This window comes from Miniopterus natalensis, chromosome 2, assembly GCF_054644295.1.
Source record: "Miniopterus natalensis isolate mMinNat1 chromosome 2, mMinNat1.hap1, whole genome shotgun sequence".
Lineage (NCBI taxonomy): Eukaryota > Metazoa > Chordata > Mammalia > Chiroptera > Miniopteridae > Miniopterus > Miniopterus natalensis.
Window position 1 is genome coordinate 139,882,667 of NC_142082.1, and position 21,326 is coordinate 139,903,992.

The window sequence follows — 21,326 nt, forward strand, 5'->3', positions numbered from 1 at the left end:
GGGTCAATTTTTCAATTTCACTTAAAAAGGAGGAATGAACCCCTAACAAAGCATCAACATCAGACCAGAATCTGTTTCCAGCCTCTTTTAATAAGATTTATTTATTTATTTAAAGAATAGTTTACTGATTTTGAGAGAGGAAAAAGAGAAACAACACGAGAGCACAACACTGATCGACTGCCTCCTGCATGACCCACATTGGGGGATCTAGCCTGAAACCCAGGCATGTGCCTAGACAGGGATCCAACCATCAACCTTTTGGTGCACGGGATTACCCACAATCAACTGAGCCACACTGACCAGGGCTAATAACAGTTCTAGAAAAAGAACAGTTTTATCTTAAAATGTGGCACTGGTTAAGCAATGAGTTAAAGATTTTCCTTTCCATGATGAAAATAACTAGTAAACCAAAGGCACAGTTTAATGACAGTTTTGCACAACCCAGTGGTTGCCTCTAGCATCAGTTTCTGAAATAGCTATGGCAGTTATACACCTTTTCGGTTTCCTCAAAGTGAACAAGTATGCTGAAGTCATGAACTTTTAAGACCACCATGGTAAGTCAAACACCCTATTCTTTCAGAAAAAACTTGGGCAATACTAAATAGGATGAAATGGGAACGTCCTAAATAATTTTCAAAAGGGCGGTTCCCATATACTTCCCTATTCATCTCTCTAGAATGATTTCGGGAACATGTGTTCTTTAATTCAACAAGTATCAATACAGTAAGACTGAATTTTAAAACTATACCTATTTTAAGCACACACTGGGTTTTCTGAATGTTTCATTTTACACAATAGACTTAAAGAAGTATATCTCAGACTATGAAGTGATTGCGTGTTCAGTCACGTTAAAACAACACTGGTAACACTCACTTATGCATGAGGAACATCAGGTGTCCAGAATACGACCCCAAATCAAGAAATAAAAATGTCTCTAGTAACAGAAATAGATGATTCATAACACACGGTGCTTTATCTTTTTAAACAATTATTTTACTAATCTGGTTTCCCAGTCCAAAGTGAATTACAGGTAGCAAATTGGACGGGGGAATAATAGAAGAATTGTACTTTAATGACAGAAAGATTGACAACTGGGAGTGATAAAATATAATGCCAAAAAATATAGTTGGTCCCCAACCCTATACTGACTACTTGGTTACTCTTAAGATACAGTTCAATATAGAAAAGACGGGGGTAAATACTTGATTCTGTCAATCACTAGTTTTCAAAATACTGTGGGCTGATTTCCTACAATCCTTGAAAAGTGACCAACCACTGAACTTTTCTTAAAAATCAAGCTTATTGAGATATAATTTACAATGAAAATTTACCCTTTTAATAAGTTTAGATCGGGGTTCATCAAACTGGGGCTATTTTGCTCCCTAGGAGACATCTGACAATGTATGAAGACATTTTTGATTGTCAGGTCTGGCACCTAATGTTGCTAAACATTCTACAATGCACAAAACAGCTGCTCCTCCCCCAAAATGAAGAATTTTTCACTTCAAAATGTCAATAGTGCCAAGGCTGAGTCACCATATGCAGTAAATGGTGCAACCACTAATACAAGCAAGATATAGAACATTTCCACCTCCTCAAATAGTTCCACACCCCTCTGCAACTTTCTTTGCATTGATATGAACTCATGGACTTAAACATATTTGATGCTTCACTCCATTGCAGTTTTTATTCTTATTGATGCTCAAACTGTCCTTCACTTGGTCATAGAAAACTACCTTGTTGGCTCCTGTGCACTATGACAAGATATTCCACTTTTGATACTATTTCTTGCTCTAAATCTAGAATCGGCTATTATTTCAAGTATTCCTAAGTTTCTTTTAATGGGAAATTAGTATTTAGATAACATGATCTGGCTCTCTAGTCATTTTAGTTATTTGAAGCTCTAGTAGATTCCATAGGAAGGGACCATGTGAACACTATTTTCTGAATTCTAACAATGTAATGTTAGTATTACACTGTTGGTAGTCTTTATACTTGGATGCCTATTTATCTGGATATAAAATTCTTAGTTCATGTGTTTCACTTCCTTGATTCTCTTAAATGTTAATCCACTGCATCCTGACGCTAAACAAACTGCCAAAAAGTCTAGTGATATTCCATTTTCCTTCCTTTATAAGTGATTAAGTGGGTGGGGGTGGGGTGGGGGTGTTTTTTATTTTTTGTTAATCCTCACCTCACCTGAGGATATTTTTTCCCATTGATTTTTTAGAGAGTGGAAGGGAGGTGGGTGGGGGGATACAGACATATGGATTGGTTGCCTGCCACATGCACCCCAACCAGGACCGGGGATTGAACCTGCAACCCAGGAACTTGTCCTTGCCGGGGAATCAATCGAACCCTGGACCCTTCGGTGTATGGGGCAACACTAACCACTGAACCACAGCACCAGGGTTGTTGTTTTTTACTAGGATGCTCAAATTATATATTTCCCCCCCCTTAAAACCCACCAATTTTACCAGACTATGTATCATTTTGGCTATTCTCGTTTGATTTCCCCAAGCACACTTTCGGAAAGTTTTCTTTCTGTCCTATGGGTTTCATTTTCTTCCTTCAGGACTTTGTTCATATAAATGTTGCTTCTTCTTTGCATATGTGTGTGTGTGTATATACATATATATTTAAATATATTTTTATTGATTTCAGGGAGAGGGGAAGGAGGGGGGAGGGGGAGGGAAACATCAATGATAAGAGTCATTGATCAGCTGCCCTCTCCTGGATCTTAGGTTGATGCTCAACTGCTGAGACACACCGGCCAGGCCTTTCCCTATATTTTAAATTACTTTTTTCTCAATCCCTTGTACCTTTTTTGGGGGGGTTATTTTTATTTTATTTTTTTATTATTATTTTTAAATATATCTTTATTGATCTCAGAGAGAGAAAGGGAGAGAGAGAGATAGAGATAGAAACATCAATGATGAGAGAGTCATTGATCGGCTGCAGCCCGCAACCCGGGCATGTGCCCTGACTGGGAATCAAACCCTGATCACCTGGATCCTAGGTCGACGCCCAACCACTGAGCCACGCCCGACAGGGCTCATCTTTATTTCTAAAATAATTTTTTATTTCCAAAATTACTCCTGAGGTCTGTTACTTCTCTTTTCAAATTCTCCTTTTTTCCAATCACCTCATTTTTGAGATTTTTCTAATCTGAATTTGTACTTTAACTTCTTTCATTTTCTTGAATTCTTTTAGCTCATTTTTAATTTTCATCTATTTCTGTGGGCATGTTTTTCCAGGGTCCTTTCAATGTCCGAAGGAATGTTTTTCTGCTTCTTTCTGTTATTAGTATTTTTTGCTAGTAGCAACTTTATATAGTCAAACTCACTTTTAAAATAAAATGAGTTTTCCTGAAATTTTAGGAGCAAGGAATAGGAACCAGTATGGCTTTTCTTAGCTTCAAGGATTTACAGATTCCTTTTTTCCCCTAATTTTTGCAAAGTGATTAAAACAAAAACCAACACATAACTGTTAATTCTTTCTCATATCTACCCCTCTGCTCTTACTTTTTTGCTCTTTTCTTTGTCCCTGTCTTGCTCAATGTGGATTCTATTCCTAGATGTTTCTCCTCAGTTCCAAAAATTTGGTTTGTTAATTTCAAAAGTTTTCAGATTCTATCCCAATTCCCTTCTACTTACCCTCTAACTGAATCCCGCAGAACCCTTCCCAGTTTGTTACTGTTCTAGATTTCTCCAATGAATGCCTATTAGTGATTTAAAGATTCTCCTGTTCTCAGTGCCATCAGAAACCCTTGTTGCCTTCTCTCTGCTTCCTCCCCTTTGCAAATGTCATTATCTGTAGATCTTAGTTTGTTCCTACTTGGTGGTTCATTGTAGCTATAAGGATTCATTGTAAAGTTTTGGGGTTTGTTATTGCAATTTTTTTGTTTTGTAACAAGTTTAGATTTATAGAAACACTACAAAGATAATTCAGAAAGTTCTTGTATATTCTTCACCCAGCTTCCCTTAATGTTAATATCTTACTTAACCAAGGTACTTTAGTCAAAACAAACTGCCTTGGCCAGGTGGCTCAGCTGGTTGATGCTTTGTCCCATACACCGAAAGGTTGTGGGTTTGATTTCTTGTCAGGGCACATACCTAGGTTGTGGGTTCGATCCCTGGTCAGGGTGTACATGGGAGGCAATTAATTAATGTTTCTCTCTCATATCGATGTTTCTCTTTCTCTCTCTAAAACCAATAAACATATCCTCAGGTGAGGATAAAAAAGAAACCTAATCAATTAGCAATAGTACAATACTAGTTAGTAACTAGACTGTAGGCTTCTTTGGGTTTCACCAGTTTTTCCATTAATGTCCTTAACTCTCTTCCAGGATCCCATCCAGGATACCACACTGCATTTAGTTGTCATGTCTCCTTAGGCTCCTCTGATCTATGACAGTATCTTAGTCTTTCATGGCCTTCACAGCTTTGAAGAATACTGGTTGGTGTTTCGGAGAACATCCCTCCATTTGAATTTGTCCAATATATTCTAATTAGACTGGAGTTACTGGTTTTGGAGAAGAATGCCACACAAGTGAAGCATGCCATTCTCATCACACTGCAATAGCAGGTAGATGATATCAACATACTCAGCTTTCAGGAGGGAGTTTCAGAAAGACTAAAATAACTGGCTGCCACCATTATTGTGTTCCCACAACTGTTAGTAAATTACCTTTAAAAAGTTTAAAATATAGGAAGATGCAGTTATTTAAAATAATTACTCAAGTGGACTCCTCATTCTTAATTTGGGGTTCAGCGGTATGTGTGCGTTGTGTGTACACTATGGTGCCACTGGGGATGGAACCCACAATCCGGGTATGTGTCCCGACTGTGAATCAAACCATAACCTCCTGGTTCATAGGTGTATGCTCAACCACTTAGCCATGCCAGCCAGGCGATTTCTTCCATTTTTAATCTTTCCTGATTACAAAATTACTACAGTAAATTTTATACAGATATATATATGAACAATAATTTATGAGCTTTGCTATATATAAACTTTCTTTAGGGCTTTAATCCTTATAGTGCCCTATACCATCCAGACTTCCTAAAGGCAGGTTGTAGAAATGTTTATCAATTATTTACTTCTATTGTCCCAGGTATACCATACTAAGCTCTGAAGATTCAAAGAAATAGTTCTTGCTGTTGAATAGCTCACTAAACAGAGAAACATACTTTCAAAAACAATGTGATAAATGTTATAATAAAAGCCATTAAAAAATGTTCTAGTACTGAAAAGGGTAATTTCTCTGATCTGGAATTTCAGAGAAGGCTTGTTTCCTAAAGGAGCTGATATTTGGGCCAAACTTTATTTTATTTTTTTTATTTTTATTTTTTAAATATATCTTTATTGATTTCAGAGAGAGGAAAGGAGAGGGAGAGAGACAGAAACATCAATGATGAGAGAGTCATTGATCAAGCCTGCAACCCGGGCATGTGCCCTGACTGGGAATCGAACCCCGATCGCCTGGATCCTAGGTCGACGCTCAACCACTGAGCCACGCCCGGCCGGGCGGGCCAAACTTTAAAGAATGCATAGGAGTTGGCCAGGTGAAAAATGTTGGCAAGGGAAGGGTGTCCCAGGTAGAGGGAACACTATGAGCAGATATGAGTAGACTCCTAAAGAAACACAGGAGTAGACATGGTGTGTGGAACGGTGGTGGAATAGAGAGAGAAGATGGAGGTAGAGAGATGAACTATGAAACAGAAGATATTATTAGATACAAGATAAATATTTAAATGACTGATTAAAAAAGGGGGGGCTCCGGCCTGATCCAGTAACTCAGTTGGTTAGAGCGTCATCCCGATATGCCAAAGTTGAGCGTTGGATCCTCAGGGTAATACAAGAACCAACCAATGAATGCATAAACAAGTGGAACAACAAATTAATGTCTGTGTCTGTCTACCTGTCTCCCTCCCTCTTCCTCCCTCCCTCCCTCTCTCTCAAAAACACATGCACAGCCCAGCCAGGTGTGGCTCAGCAGTTGAGTGTCAACCTAGGATCCAGAAGATAGTGGTTTGATTCCCAGTGAGGGCACATGCCTGGTTTCGGGCTCGATGCCCATTTGGGGGCATGCAGGAGGGAGCTGATCAATGGTTCTCTCATTGTTGATATTTCTATCTCTCTCTCCCTCTCCCTTCCTCTCTCTGAAATCAAAAAAGATATATTTTTTAAAATACAAAAAAACATGCACAAATGAGAACAAATCAATACTAAAAAAAAAACCAATAAAAAAATATTTTTAAGTGATGGTAGAGGAAGTATGGAGAGATACACACTTTTATACAACTCCCCATAGCATGAGTGCACAAAAGCATATAGCAGAAAAGGCATAGTGTTTGTAAGACATTCTGGCAATACAGATCAAATACTGAAGATGTGAATAATTTTTTTAAAAAAGTACATCTTTATTGGCATCAGAGAGAGCAAGGAAGAGGGAGAGAGAGATAGAAACATCAATGATGAGAGAGTCATTGATCGGCTTCCTCCTGCACAGCCCCTACTGGGGATTAAGCCAGCAACCTGGGCATGTACCCTGACTAGGGAATCGAACTGTGATCTCCTGGATCCTAGGTCAATGCTTGACCACTGAGCCACGCTGGCCAGGCTAAGATATGACTAATCTTTAACCCAACAAGTATACTAGGAATAAGGACATGTGCCAGATATTGTATTAAGCTCTGGGGATAGTTTCATATAATCCTAGCCATTGTAGAACTTCTATCTTACTGGGAAGAAAATAAAATCAAGAAGTATATCTGACCCATAATTTGTATAATAAAGTACTAATAAAATACTCTAATAAATGAAGTTTAAGAGTTGGGAAGGGGAGTATTAGAAGAAAGAAAAGTGAAATATTCTGGGCTATTCCATTAGATAATGGTGAGCGATAATAAAAGTCTAAAGTAGAGCAGTGGTTCCTGTGCTGAGAAAGGCATAAATAAAAAACGTTTAGGGGGGGAAAAAGGGCAGGATTTAGTGGATAAATACAAGGAACTTCAAAGTTTCTGGGATATAAGTAAAATAGTAAGACTGCCAGGGATATAAACAAAAGAAAAGCAACAAATATGTCTAAGATCTTTCAAAAACATAGACTAAGGAACTCATAGAAGGGAGGACACACAAATTTTAAATGGGAGACTATTTGAGGAAGTATAATTTCAGAAGTTTCTCCATCAAAACAAGATTTTTTTTTTCCAGTTTTAGTAATGTTTCCTTTCTAAACACTGAAATACAAAGGTACACATTTCCCTATTTTTCATGTCCAAGACACCAAAAGATTTCAAAATTTGATCATTAGTGAAAGGTTGAAATTCTTCCGAATTCCAAGACTTTCAACTACTTCCCCACCTCTGTCAACATTATTCTACAGTGAAAATTGTTTTTCAAGACAGAGAAATAAATTAGATTGTCTTATCTTTTCCCCAATTCTCACTATAGTGATTTCCTGGGGAAAGGAAATCATCTCTCCCCAAACTAGCTATAATTATGTATTATTATTCAGGCTGACATGATTTAAAATTAATTTAAATATATAACATATACATACCAGGGGAAAGCCATGGAGGAGAGGCATAAAGGTTAAGAGAATAGTTGTTTGGCTTAGTAAGAGCAGGAAAGTGATAAAATAAAATAAATAGAATAATAAATTTTGGACTTATTTCAATTTTGGACATCATTTCCCTAATTAAAGGAGAGACAAACACAATGTACTCCTGCATTGGGTTTTAAATCAGGTTTTTAGGACTGTTCATATCCATCAACTGACATTTTAAATTACTGGAGAGCCTCTAAAAATTAAAATTAATAAAAGCCATTACAAACACTGCAATACACTATAATGGTATAGCTGGACAGACCTAGGTTTGAACCCAGGTTTCACCACTTACTAGCTGGGTAACCTCCCTTAGCCTTAACTTCCTCATCAGCAAAAAGGATTTAATTATATGGGACTAACTAATAAATTAATAATATACCTAGCACTGTTCCTAGCACCCAGGAGATACTCAATAAATCACTATATATTAGGAAAATAAAAGGAGGGCAAAATATACTTTTAATGTTTTTCCCCCCATGTATATATGCACCCTTACTACCTACAATACATCATTCTGAATTTATCTAGAAGAGTTGTAACATCAAATTCAATCATCAATGTCACTAAAAATAGCAGCAATAAAAGAATACTGTAAAAGAAACAAAAAACAGCCCTAGCCGGTTTGGCTCTGTGGTTAGGGTGTTGGCCCACGGACTGAAGGGTCTCAGGTTCAATTCAGGTCAAGGGCACGTACCTTGGTTGCAGGCTTGATCCCTAGCTGCAGTCAGGGCAAGTGCGGGAGGCAACCAATCAATGTCTCTCTCACACTGATTTTTTTTCTCCTTCTCCCCTTCCCTTCCACTCTCTCTAAAAATCAATGGAAGAACATCCTCGGGTGAGAGTAACCAAAATAAGAAACAAAAAATAAAACGCACAGCCATCTAATATTTTGTTTCTAAATACTGGATTTACCATTTAAAGGTAATCTTATTAGAGCCTTTAAATTATACATAACTCCCATTAAAAACAGCTTGTATTTGATTAGTAATGCAGAAATAACTGTTTTTGTTTTGAATGCACAGTGTTGTCTTGAAAGGAGAAACTGTGGATGATTAAATTTCAGCTATTCAGAAAATTTTCTGGATAAAATATAACAATGAGATGCTGTGTGATGATAAAAGCATGAAAAAAAGTAGAAGTTGAAGCAAAGTAGAGATGTGCATAGGAAAGATAAGCACCCAAAACTCAAGTATCCTAGAGAATTCTCCCACTAACAAAGCCAAATTAATTCTCTAGTAGTGCCTGAAGAAAAATGAGTAATAGTAGCCATCTATCATGTTCTGTGAATAAGATTTTAAAAATGTATTTATAGCCCAGCTGGGTGTGGCTCAGCACCTAAGCATCAACCTAGGATACAGATCTTGGTTCGATTCCTGGTCAGGGCACATGCCTGGGCTGCGGGCTCGATTCCCAGTCCGGGGTGTACAGGAGGCAGCCGATCAATGATGACTCTCTCATCATTGATGTTTCTCTCTCTCTCTCCCTCTTCCTTGCTCTCTCTGAAATCAATAATGACATATATATATTTATAGTACTATTAAAAGTAATAGAAACCAAAAAGGTGGTGAAAACATCCAAGATACTACTACCTGAACAAATTAACTATTATCAATTTGTCATCTCATCAGCTACTATTCATATGCACAAATAAACTTTACCTATTTGTAATCATAATAGTTACGTTATCACAAAAATCTGAATTAACGTTAAATGTAACTTCAGATCCACACCATCCTGAGATCCCTGAAGCAACCACGTAATATAGGCACTTACATGTCAGGTATCTTTTAATGATAGGCCCTTTAAGTTTATGCATGACTAATGCCCCTAGTACAATTATATAATCTGATATACTACAGCTGATATTTCAATTCCTCCCTAAGAATAAACGCTAAGGTAGCTTTATTTATTTTTTTTAATCCTCATCTGAGAATATTTTTCCATTGCTTTTCAGAGAGAGTTAGAAGGGAGGGGGAGAGAAAGAAACATTGATATGAAAGAGACACATCAATTGGTTGCCTCCTGCATTCACCCAGACTGGGGCCAGGGATAGAGCCTGCAACCCAAGGTACGTACCCTTGTGCAGAACCAAATCCAGGACCCTTCAGTCCACTGGCCACCGCTCTAACCACTGAGCCAAACCAGCTAGGGCTAAGGTGACTTTCTAATGTGAGAACTAGACTTCACCTTGTCTTAATTTGTCCAGATTACTAGATGAATAACAAAAGCAGATACTCTCATTTATAACTAGTGTTGCAAAAACACATCACAGCTTTCAATTGCCAACCACAGTATGAAAAAAGGACGTAAGATGGAAAGCTACTATATGCTCTATTTTAATTTGTTGGGGTGACATTAGTTAATGTATGATATGTTTTAGGTATATATTTTTATATGACATCTGTATACTCTATTGTTTGCTTACTGCCCAAAGTCTAGTCTCCTTTCCTCACCCCCTTTACCCTGTTTGTCTTTCTCCTGACCCCCCTTCCCATTTGGTAACCAACATTCTGTTGCATGTATCTATGAGTTTTTTTGTTTGTGCATTTGTTGCTTTTTGTTTTATATCACTTGTTCCCAAAATTGCACCGTTACAAACAATGCTGTGATGAACATTCTTGCTAATACCTTTTAGATTAAAATTCTATAAGGGAGCAATTCTACTCCTAGGTATATTTCTAAGAGAAATGGAAATATATGTTACACAGAAAATTGTGCGCAAATGTTTATAACAATATTATGCACAATAGCCAAAAGGTGCAAACAACCTTAATATCCAATTGATAAACAAGATATTGTATATCTGCATGGTGGAATATTATTCAGCCAAAAAAGGGAATGTGAGTAAACCTGGAAAACATTATGCTAAATGAAAAAAGCCAGATAAAAAAGGTTACATATTTTATGATTTCACTTATATGAAATCCCTAGAAGGGAAAATCCAGAGACTAGGAGATGGGGTGAGGAAAGAATGAGGAGTGGTTATTTAATGGGTGGGTATGGGTATTTTTCTGGGGTGATGAAAGTATTAAAAGCAGAAAGAGGTGGTAATTGTACAACATTGTGGATGAATTAAGTGCCACTGAATTGCATACTTTAAAGTACTTAATTATATGTTATATATATCCATCAGCCCAAATGTGGACAGATGGACAAAGAAAATGCAGTAAATGCACACAATGGAATATTACTCAGCCTTGAAAAGGAAGAAAATCCTGTCACATGCTACAGTATGAATGAACTTTGAGGACTTCATGTTCAGTTGAATAAGCCAGTTGGAGTCTACTTATATGACACATCTAAAGTAGTAAAATTCATAGAAAGAGAAAGTAGAATAACAGCTGCAAAAGGGTGAGGGGAGAGGGAAATGAGGAGTTGAATATGTATAGCATTTCAGTTTTGTAAGATGAAAAAGTTCTAGAGATCTGTTGCATAACAATGTGAATATATTACTTACCACCACTAAACTGTACACTTGAAAATGGTTAAGGAGGTAAATTTTATATTATGTGTTTTTTTTACCACAATTAAAAATAATTATTTAAAAATAACCATTATATTTCATATTCTTTCATTTTAAACAATTTTCTCCCCCAAACATGTAAATGTTAGGGATTTAAGAGTAGAATACCATTAAGTAAACCACAATATTTATGCAATTTTCTTCCCTCTTTCCCAGGCATCTGCTTTTATAAACATGAGCCAAAATTTTAAGTAAAAGGATTTGCAGAAAAAATATTAAAGACCGTGGCAAGTGTAGCTTGGTTGTTTGGAGCATCGTCCTGTGCACCAGAAGGTCTCAGGTTCGATTCCAGGTCAGGGCACATACCTAGGTTGCCAATTCGACCCCTGGTCAAGGGAGGCAACCGACTGATTCTCTCTCACATCAATGTTTGTTTCGCTCTCTTTCTCTCTCTCTCTTTCCCCTTCCCTGTCTCCCTCCCTGGAATTAATAAAATAAAATAATAGCCCAGCCGGGTGTGGCTCAGCAGTTGAGCATCGACCTAGGATCCAGGCGATCAGGGTTCGATTCCCAGTCGGGGCACATGCCCGGGTTGTGGGCTGCAGCTGATCAATGACTCTCTCACTGATGTTTCTCTCTCTCTCCCTCTCCTTTCCTCTCTCTTAAATCAATAAAGAGATATTTTAAAAAAGAGAAAGAAAAAAGAAAACACAAAACCAAAGCAATTTCTTCATAATATGGAAAATTTACAAGTAGGTTTCAGGGTTACGGGCTTTTTACCTTCAAGACATATTGTCTGTATAAAATTAAAATATTTTTTTTTCCGTAAGTGCAAGAAATTGCCGAAGAATTCTAAGCAGAGTAGTTTCAGATACACCACCAGTAACCATGTAGAGCCTAGACAAAATTGGGCCCTATATAGTCTTTAAAAGGGTTGTTAAACCATATACATAACAGAAATGAAAGAGGGAAGGAAAAGAGGTCCTGAGAGGGAAGTTCCAGAATACCATGAAAAACGATAGATGGAGAGTATTAAGGAGATCAGATTTGCTATAAAAATGTCTCAAGCATATCAGGGAAAAAATAAGAACAGGAAAACAAATCACACCTTCCTAATTGTAAAAGAAAAAAAGAGGGGGATAATACTCCCACCCCTAATATGACAAAGCTGATCTTCATGTGTTCAAAGACTGATTAATCGTATGTCCGATTTCTCTTTTGCCATCTTGTTCCTCCCTTCATTATCACTGCTTATACTTTTTATTTAGAGATTAAATAAACTCAAATTAATTAATCTGGTTATAACAAATTCTGACTCATAACAAAGTCTATAAAGAAGCTGCGGATTAACCATGCGTTTTGCTTCTTTTTTTCCTATTATCTGTCTTAGGCTACAAATGTTAGCAACATCTCAAAATAACTGAATCGGGTAGAAAACCAATCCATTCTTCAACTTGATAGAAGTGGATTGGCGTAAAAAGAATCTTGATTTGAAGCAAAAAAATGTGTTGCTGTAAATTTTGTCAGTGACCTTTGGCAAGTCATTGAATCTTTCTACATCTTAGGTTCTGTCAGACTGAGGGTACTAGAGGGGATGAAGGTTTCCAGATCTAGCAACTATCAGTTTAACTGTTATTACCATGGCTAGTCTGGTTTAATTGTATTGTTTGCAAAGAGCTGTAACGTTTAAGCCATCAAAACAGGGTCAATTCATACTGAATAGTTTTAAAAGGTGCACCTCAATAGCATTTAAGCTTGGATTGTTAGCAACAAACATTTGTTTGCCTACAAAAACCATTTAAAATAATTTTCCAGAGACGGATACACTTCTAATTTAGTTCTCTCATCTCTTAAAGGGCAAGTCTTTGTCGTGACCTAGGTATTTTATACTTTTAACTCCTTCTTTGAAATTGTTAAATTATTGTTTATTTTGTACATAGATACAGCATGAGAAGGAGGATTCAGTGTAGATTAGATAGGCACATCCAAACTTGTTGAACAAGTATTACTGCCCAGTTTCCATAAACCATTCAGTTTTAAAAACATTGGAGCAAAAGCATAAATTCAAATTACAGCCCGGATTTGCAACCAACTCTGAAAAATACTCTTTCTACAGAAACTTTTTCAGGGTCTTCTAAGGAGAACAATTCTAAAAACCTAGTATAGTATTATCAATACAGTCATAGTGTGGGCAAATATGTTTTAAAATAATCCGTCCATACACCAGGGCCTGTATGCTAAATGTTAGCGAAAGGGATAGTACTTTTGTGACACACCTTCTGTAAGAAATACAAAAAACATGCTTGTTTTTTAAATAGCAAACTGAAAAATTTCAACTAATTATTATGTATTATTTACAAATACACAATAAGTAACTTACAAAGCATTACTTACAAAAAGCATTACTACAGATGTTCACCTTACATTTTAAAACATTTTCAAAGAGAGCAAACAAAACAATGAGAAGCAAGAAATGACCAGAACTAAATTCTTAGTGGTAACATTTACATGCTACTTTACAAAGTGGAACAATTGAAAGGGAGATATGAGAACTGAACAGATACTAAAGTTTTCTGAAACACTAGGCACCCTTGTATTCTTATTATTTAATTAAGAAGTAAAATGGCCACATTACACAATGCAACGTGATTTAACAACGACGTCATTTACTGAAAGCCACCGGAATGAATATATAAGAGCAACAGAAAAAGTCTGAAGACTGTCTTCTCAGTCTTTTCAGATCAAGACACCTAGGTTTTTAAAGGAGACCTTTTCTATTTAAAATCACTTAAAAAGCACTAAACTAACATCACCCTAAGAAACAAATATAATATTTGATAAAGGAGGCAAATGATGCAAAAACAGTTGACATTATATTTGGTAAAGTGTATTATTTTAAAATAGGAAATTCTCTTGTATGACCTTTTGCACTAGAATAATTCTGAACAAATTTAAATCATCTAAATCTACTTATCACTAATGTTCAAATGCCCTAGTCTAAAATACAAGTTTTTAACAATTTAGCTCTCAGCAATCTGACCCCAAGTTTAGTAACACTGTTGGCAAACCAACTCTGGTATCACATTCAACTTAACTTCTAAGAGAAGACATTTTCCTGACCCCGATAAAACCGAACAGATGTGAAATTTTTATTTTTAGTGCCTGAAATTTGTTTCTTGAGTGAATTATAGCCATCAAGGAAGTATGTTCTATTCTCCTGCCAAAGCCCTGCCCTGCACTCTTTATTAGGCAGAACTCCCACGAAGTCACCCAAACTCAGTCTTTCAAAGCCAGCCCCAACTCAACCTGGGGTAAGAGTTTTCAGGACTTGGCAGTTGCTGGAAAAAAACAACCACCCAGAAGCTTTAAACTAAACAACAAAAAAAACACAACAAAATCTATGAGTGTAACTACAAAGAGAGGAAAGGGTGCTGATAAAGAGAAAAGGGTGTTGGGGAAAAAAAGAAAAAGCTGCTAACTTTTTAAAACAAAAAACTAAGCCCATATATCATTTTTCACTGTCCGGAAACTAAACTTAATTTACTGGGTGGTCCCTTCCTCACTACCACCCACCAGGGGCAGAGCCATGAAAAACACAGGAATACAGAGGTGGCTGGTTTGTTTGTTTGTGCCTTTGCCTGTGTATTCAGCAAAAAGCAAACAAAAGTCAAAGTCAACAGGAGAGCTTAGAAGTTTTTTAAAAGATTATTTAAAAAAAAATAATAAATGTAAAGAGATCAAGTGAATACCATGGAAGCTGCAGTATTTCACGATCATGTCTGGGTACTATCTTCCTACCTATTCTACTGCATCACACTGCCAAGAGGTGGAGTTTTTCTAGTAAAATAACTATATATCAGAAAAGGGGGTACAATGAGACACTTTGTAGCTTCCAGGCAACAAGTGAACAGCACTAAGCTTCATTCAAGGAAATAATTTTATTAATCTTTCATTAAGAATGAAGTCAGATCAACTGAAAGCAAAAAACTGTTGCACAAGTATGACTAACTAGAAAGGAGGAAACTTGTATCTTCAGAAACCACTATTAATGAAGCAAACAACCTCAACTCTCACAAAATGGCCTTTCAGTGCCTCATCTTCTCATTAGTAAATGTCAAGCTGCTGCTACCTTACAGAAAGGCATGCATTTTCTTGAGCTCAGAGACCATCAATAACAGCTAGGTAGCCCTATCCTATGACATAGGAAATGGCAGACTTCCCCAGAGCATGATTTAGCAATGAGGGTGCCTCATAACTATTCCTTAGAGCTTAAGTTATAAACCTTTTAGAAATTGCAGGGATCCAAATTAACGGGAACAATCCCACAGCTTTGCTTTCCTTTAAAGAAAAGCAACCTGCTGGATACAACCTCAGAGCAAAGAAAAAACAGACATGCTAATGTGAATTACCCAGAAAGTATCTAAGTTTCCAGGCTGATTTCAGTTTTTTATTAAACTTTCCCCACAATTTTTAGCCTATAAAACACTTGCCAGCTCTAGCGCATTAAATTTCCAAGAAGCAGATACACATTTTTAACAATCTAAAAGATTTCTCAAGTCCAGACTTAAAATTAACAGGTAATGAAATACCCTAGACTAGGAGAACTAACCGCAAGCCCAAGCTCTGGCTGTAGTCTCATCACTTAAGTACTTTTTAGTATCTCAATGGCCTCATCGAGAAAATAAAGCAGTTTACTAGATGATTTCTTAGGTCCCTTCCAGCTCTAACTTTCTAGTCTAAGATCACTAAGAAAATTACTGTCTTGTTAAAGCTCAAAATGTTGTCATTTTATTTTATTATTTTAAGTGTTTTTTTAGTGAAGGAGGGAGTAGGGGGAGTGGAGAGGATCAGCTGCTTCCTGCTCGCCCCCAAACCCAGGCATGTGCCCTGACGGGGAATCAAACTGCGATCTCCTGGATCCTAGGTTGATGCTCAACAACTGAGCCACGCCCAGCCGGCCGGGCAAAATGTAGTCATTTTAAATACACCACAAGAATGTAAGTAAGTTAGGGAACTTGACACCGCCCCCCCCCCCCAGATTTTCCAAACCTTCAGAAGGCAGGAAATATGGCTGCCTATTTGTTATCCTCACTTACATAAGAACCAGTCTAAATGGAGTATAATGCTATAATAAAAGTAAACAATTCATATGCCTACATATATTCCAATAGAACTAGAAGTTCAACGGTATTAAACAATTTCCCATAACTTTTATATATCATGCCAGAATATAAAAATTTATATATATATCTTTTTATCATGCTTTAGTAAAGATTAGCTAACTTGTGATAAAATTTAAAATGATAAATTCTAAATAGACTGTCAGCTTTTTAAATGGATATGGTTTAGCCCTGGCCGGTTTGGCTCAGTATTACAGCATGGGCCCTCGGATTGAAGGGTCTCCGGTTCGATTCCAGCCAAGGGCATGTACCTCAGTGCAAGCTCCATCCCTGGCCCCAGTCAGGGCTTCTGCAGGAGGCAACCAGTGGATGTGTTTCTCTCACACTGATGTTTCTCTCTCTCTCTCTCCCCGCCCCCCCCTTCTACGCTCTCTGAAAAGCAAAGGAAAAAATATCCTCAGGTGAGAATTAAAAAAAAAATTTAAATGGATATGTTTAAATTTCAAATTAACCAATTGTGAAACTTAGTTCAAAGTGAATGACTGAATATTGTGGTCAACTGATTCAATGCACATTACAATATAAATAGCTATTCCTTGAAGATTTTTTTTCCCTTCAATGTTCTCCTTATTCCTAACTTTTCTCAACTCCACTTCCCCACTCCATTCCAGGCCTTACTCCCTTTCTCTCCCCTCCTTTCTCAACCATACACTAATATCATAGTCTAGGAAGTGGTTCTCTTATCTAGGAAGTATGAGAATCACCTAGGAAGCTTATTAAAAATATACATTTGTGTAAGGGGAGGTAGATGGACTCTACTTTTAAGGTAACTGGGAGTTAAAAAAAAATTAAACTGAATAGAACATCCTGGTTAACTAAAGATTAACCAGAGAACTTATTTTGTTGAAAAAAATCCTTCTGGAATCCATTATGTCACTCTTCCCCTCACTTAGGAGTTCTAGTTGTTCATAAGAAATATCTGATGACTTAATAACTGTCCTAAAAATAAGTCAAATTTATAATCAATTCTTATCCTACACAAGAGTGGGCCCCACAGGCCAAATAAAGCCCTCAAGCCAAGAATGTTTTTACATTTTTTAAAGGGTTGTAAAAAACAAAAAGAGTATGTGACTGAGACCATAGTAGTCCACTAGGCCTAAAATATTTGCTCTTGGGCCCTTTACAGAAAAATTTGCAGATCTTTGTTCTGTAATACTAAAGGCACTGGAAGTACAGAGATCCCAGGGACATTGCCCAGAAGCGCTCCTTTCTCATCAGATTAACTGAGGGGAAAAGTTTCAGTTAAATCAGTTCCAAATGATTTAAACAGAATCACTGCTATTTCTCTAACTGACCTGTCTAAATGATTAGCCCTCAACAAAGTATTACTCCCTTCTTTGGAACCAACAGTTTGAGCTAGGGTTCTAGTTAGCTGTGGAACTAAATGCAAAAAATTAGATGCCTTACCTGGGGCATTTGCTATAGTCAATGGCAGGCTTGGAAGCTGGTGCACCTGGATTCCTGAAGCACCCAAAGCACTGAGGTTAATAGTCTGAAGGCCAGGCATGGAGGACAGTTGAGCAGCATTCACAGTGACTGTGCCCGTGGGGATAGAGGCAGCTGAGGCTATGGGTGTAAGTGTGGTATTGCTGCTGCTGGTCTGCCCCAGGGAAACACCCTGCATTGGAGCCAAGGTGATTGTCTGAGCCTGAGGGTTTTGAACTTGGAGGTTCTGCAGCTGAAGAGTCTGCCAACTGACCTGTCCATTGGGCCCCACTGTTGGTGTCCGGATGATGATGGGGCCAGAGTTTGGAACAGCCTGAAGCTGGAGGTTCTGGAGGGTTTCCTGGGAGATAGCTTGAGTTGTAAAGGTCTGCCCTGACAATGGTGCTGCTTGAAGAGCCTGGAGGGTCTGTCCCCCTTGAACTAGCTGAGGCTGGATAAGAATTTGTTGTTGCTGCTGTGACTGCTGGTTTTGCTCTCCCTCTTTTTGCTGACTTGCTTGCAGTGAACTTCCAGATGTCTGGTTCTGCTGGATGTTCAGAGCATCAGATCCCTGTAGCCCACTAACCCTCTGGGGTGTCTGGCCTTGAGAGTTGGTCCCTGCTGATCCGCTGGTGGTAAAGTTCATAATTCCCATGTTGCTGGTGGTAGTAGTTGTTGAATAGCTATTGGCATTGGTGAAAAAGGAACTGGAACTGGCTTGTGACGATACCAAACTGGCAGAACTAATGGCAGTCCCTGAGGTGACGGGTTGTGAGCCACTCTCCTGGGACCCAGAGCTGCTGATCGTGACTGCCTGAGAGCTAGGAGTCAAGGTAGCTGCAGAAACACTGTTAACAGGTAGCAAGGTGATATTCCCATTCAGGGCCACCGGCACATTGGTCACATACTGAGTCTGTCCTGAGAGGACATTATTAGCCAGACCTTGGAGGGGGACAGCCTGCTGGAGTAGATTTGGCATAGCAGCAATGATGTTGCCTCCACTTCCTCGATTTGTGATGATCTGCTGGTTTGCACCTGGTATAATCTGTATTTGACCAGAACCATCCTGCTGCACTTGGGCGCCAGTGGCAGCGAACTGCAGCTGTTGCCCATCAACGGTCTGGAACTGTGGGATTACTTGATACTGAATATTAGGCATCACACCAGGTAGTCCTGTCAGGACTTGCTGGTTCTGTAAATTGGAGGTGGCAGCCACAACATACTGCCCACCAGAGACTGTACGATTCTTGGAAGACTCACTGCCATTGCTGCCATTGGTACTACTGCCACTCTGTTCCTTTGAGGTAGGAGTAGCCCCAGAGGAGGAAGAGATGATCTGCCAGCCATTGGCACCCTGTGAGAGTTGTGTAGCTGTGAGGTCAAGCTCACCTGTGCCCCCTGACTGGCTTGGGCCCTGGGAGTTGTTGCTGTTTTCATTGGGAGATTCAATTCTGCTGCAAGTTGCTGCCAACAGAGCTAAAGGAGATGGCTGTGATTCCTAGTCCAAAAAATGAGAGGAAAAGAGTTAGTTTAGTGACATCCAGCTACCAGCCTACAACAAATAAACAGCAAAACGGTGCAGACAAAGAGCAAACAAAAATCTCACTGAAGTTCTCATCTTTGGGGAATCTCCAAGTTACTTGTCTCTCTATACTTACTTCCCTATCTATAAAATGGTTAGCTCACTCCTAAAACTTATTCTGTGAAAAGAAAACTAAGACTATGTACATCCTCTCAACACCTTCCCCACTCTGTCCTGATCATTACTTACCTGTCCTCCACCTCCTCCACTGCTGCTGCTACTGCCTGTGCTGCTGCTTCGAGCCTGAGAAAAGGCACCACCACCATTACCATTGCCCCCATTATTGCCACCAACTCCTTTCTCAATCTTCACCACGGCTGTCATTTCATCCATGGAGTGATCTTGGTCTAAAAAGAATGAAAAGATAAACAATTTAAAGTTGGAGGGAAGGAAAAGGGTAAGGTGAGGAAGGGTAGAGAAGGTTATGAGGAAACAGACATGACTAACAGGAAGGTGAAAGGCGCCAGTGGAGGGGGGGGAGGGGAAATGGATGGGAGAGAAGGGACAGTTGTAGGACGTATAGGACATGAACTGGCTCAGTGATGCCAAAACTGGGCCTCAACTCTCCTCTGCACAAACTTAAACTCAGAAAACACTGAAAACATGTTTTGGTACAGGAAATGTGAAAGGCAGTGGGCATGCTGAGTTTCAAAATAAGAAAAAATGTCCAGGAAGGAAAAAAAGGATAGGTTAAGGCAAAAACAAACACACACGTGGGTGTATGGAAAGTTTGCTAAAATTAGGGTCAAAGAAGATGGAGAAAGAGGAAAATTCAAATGTAAAAAGTAACATGAGAAAAGAAGAAGAGATAAAAAGTGTGAGTGAGGAAACATTTGTGAATACTGGTTAAGGGGCTAAAAGGGTCCAGGGATTAAAAATCTGGAGGTTTCCGGGCGGACTGAGGGCGGACCCTAGAGAGAAAGGGCGGTTTCGGGGTGAGGGGCGTGGAAAGGGCGGGACGGTGGGGGGGAGGGGAACCTACGGAGGGGGGGAGGGCTCTGGGGCAGGCGGCGACCAGAGGGCGGATCTGGGAGGCGGTTGGCCCGGGCGGGGCCTGCACTGCTCGGGCCGCCCCCGCAGCTCCAGCCCCCGACGGGAGGAGCCTCAGGCAGGCTGCCGAGTAGTGGGGGGTAAGGCCCGTCCCCCCGTGGCCGGGGCGGGCAGGGGGTGGGCGAGGCCACTCTGCCCCCTCCCCCGGGGCGGGCGGCCCATCCCCCTCCTCCTCGGAGGCTCCGCCACTGCCCCTTCTCCCTCCCTTCCCTCCGCCCCGGGCGGGACCAAGGCCGCCGCCGCCGCCTCCCGCCCGCCCCCCCTCACGGCGGGGACCGCCCGGTCGGCCCTCGCGCGCGCCCCCTCATTCCCTACCACCCCTAAGCTTGGAGTGGACTCATCCTTACCGCTCATGGTGGCAGCTGAGGGACGAGCTCAAGGGGGTCCTGTCCGGGGGGGTTGGGGGGGGCCGGGAAAAACGCGGACGCTGACGAGGCAAGCGAACCAGGACCGGACAGGGAGGGGGGGGTAAGGAGGAGGGAACAGCGCGCCACTAGCCCGGCCTACGCCCCACCCCTTCTCTGCTGCCCCGCCCAATGAGGGAGGGAGAAAGGAGGGACTTGCAGAAGAAAGGCGGTCAGGTAATCCAATGGCAAGACTCGCTTGTTCGCTAAGGCGTGTAAGACAAAGTTGCGTGTCTGGTGTCCGCCTTAAAAGGCCGCCTCCTCAGTTTTAAAACCCAATGAAAGACGCAGGAAGTGAAAATGGGCGGGATCTAGAAATGATAGGCTTGGAATGAAACCAGTCAACTGCCAGGCGGGCTCCCTGAGAGGTAGGGATAGGAAGAGCTTTGATTTGAATGACAGAACAACGACCAACCAAAACCCAGGACGTGCCTGAGCAAAGTTCTGGTGGGAGGAGAGTTAAGAAGTAACCGGGAATGGGATAGGATGAAGCTGATCAAAACCAATCAGAAATCAGGCGGGCATCCAGGAAAGTTATGATTGGGTTAATGCTGAAAAAAGACAAGACAAGACGCAAATTGACGGGAACTAAAAGCCAATTAAACGC

General features: G+C 39.8%; 1 protein-coding gene across 2 annotated transcripts in view; it reads right to left on the reverse strand.

The window, feature by feature from the left end:
- Positions 1 to 20,748, reverse strand: part of SP1 (Sp1 transcription factor) — a 34,107-nt gene extending 13,359 nt beyond the window's left edge. Inside the window, exons 1-3 of one of the 2 annotated variants that reach the window (XM_087814645.1) lie at positions 20,663 to 20,748; positions 19,455 to 19,612; positions 17,666 to 19,181 (exon numbers count right to left, since the gene is read on the reverse strand). In XM_087814645.1, coding sequence (XP_087670771.1) covers positions 17,666 to 19,181; positions 19,455 to 19,612; positions 20,663 to 20,669 — 1,681 coding nt within the window. In that variant the 5' untranslated portion in view covers positions 20,670 to 20,748. Of the gene's footprint in view, positions 1 to 17,665; positions 19,182 to 19,454; positions 19,855 to 20,662 lie in introns of those variants that run through there. The other variant, XM_016201353.2, reaches the window with a different exon arrangement.
- Positions 20,749 to 21,326: the final 578 nt, after the last annotated feature.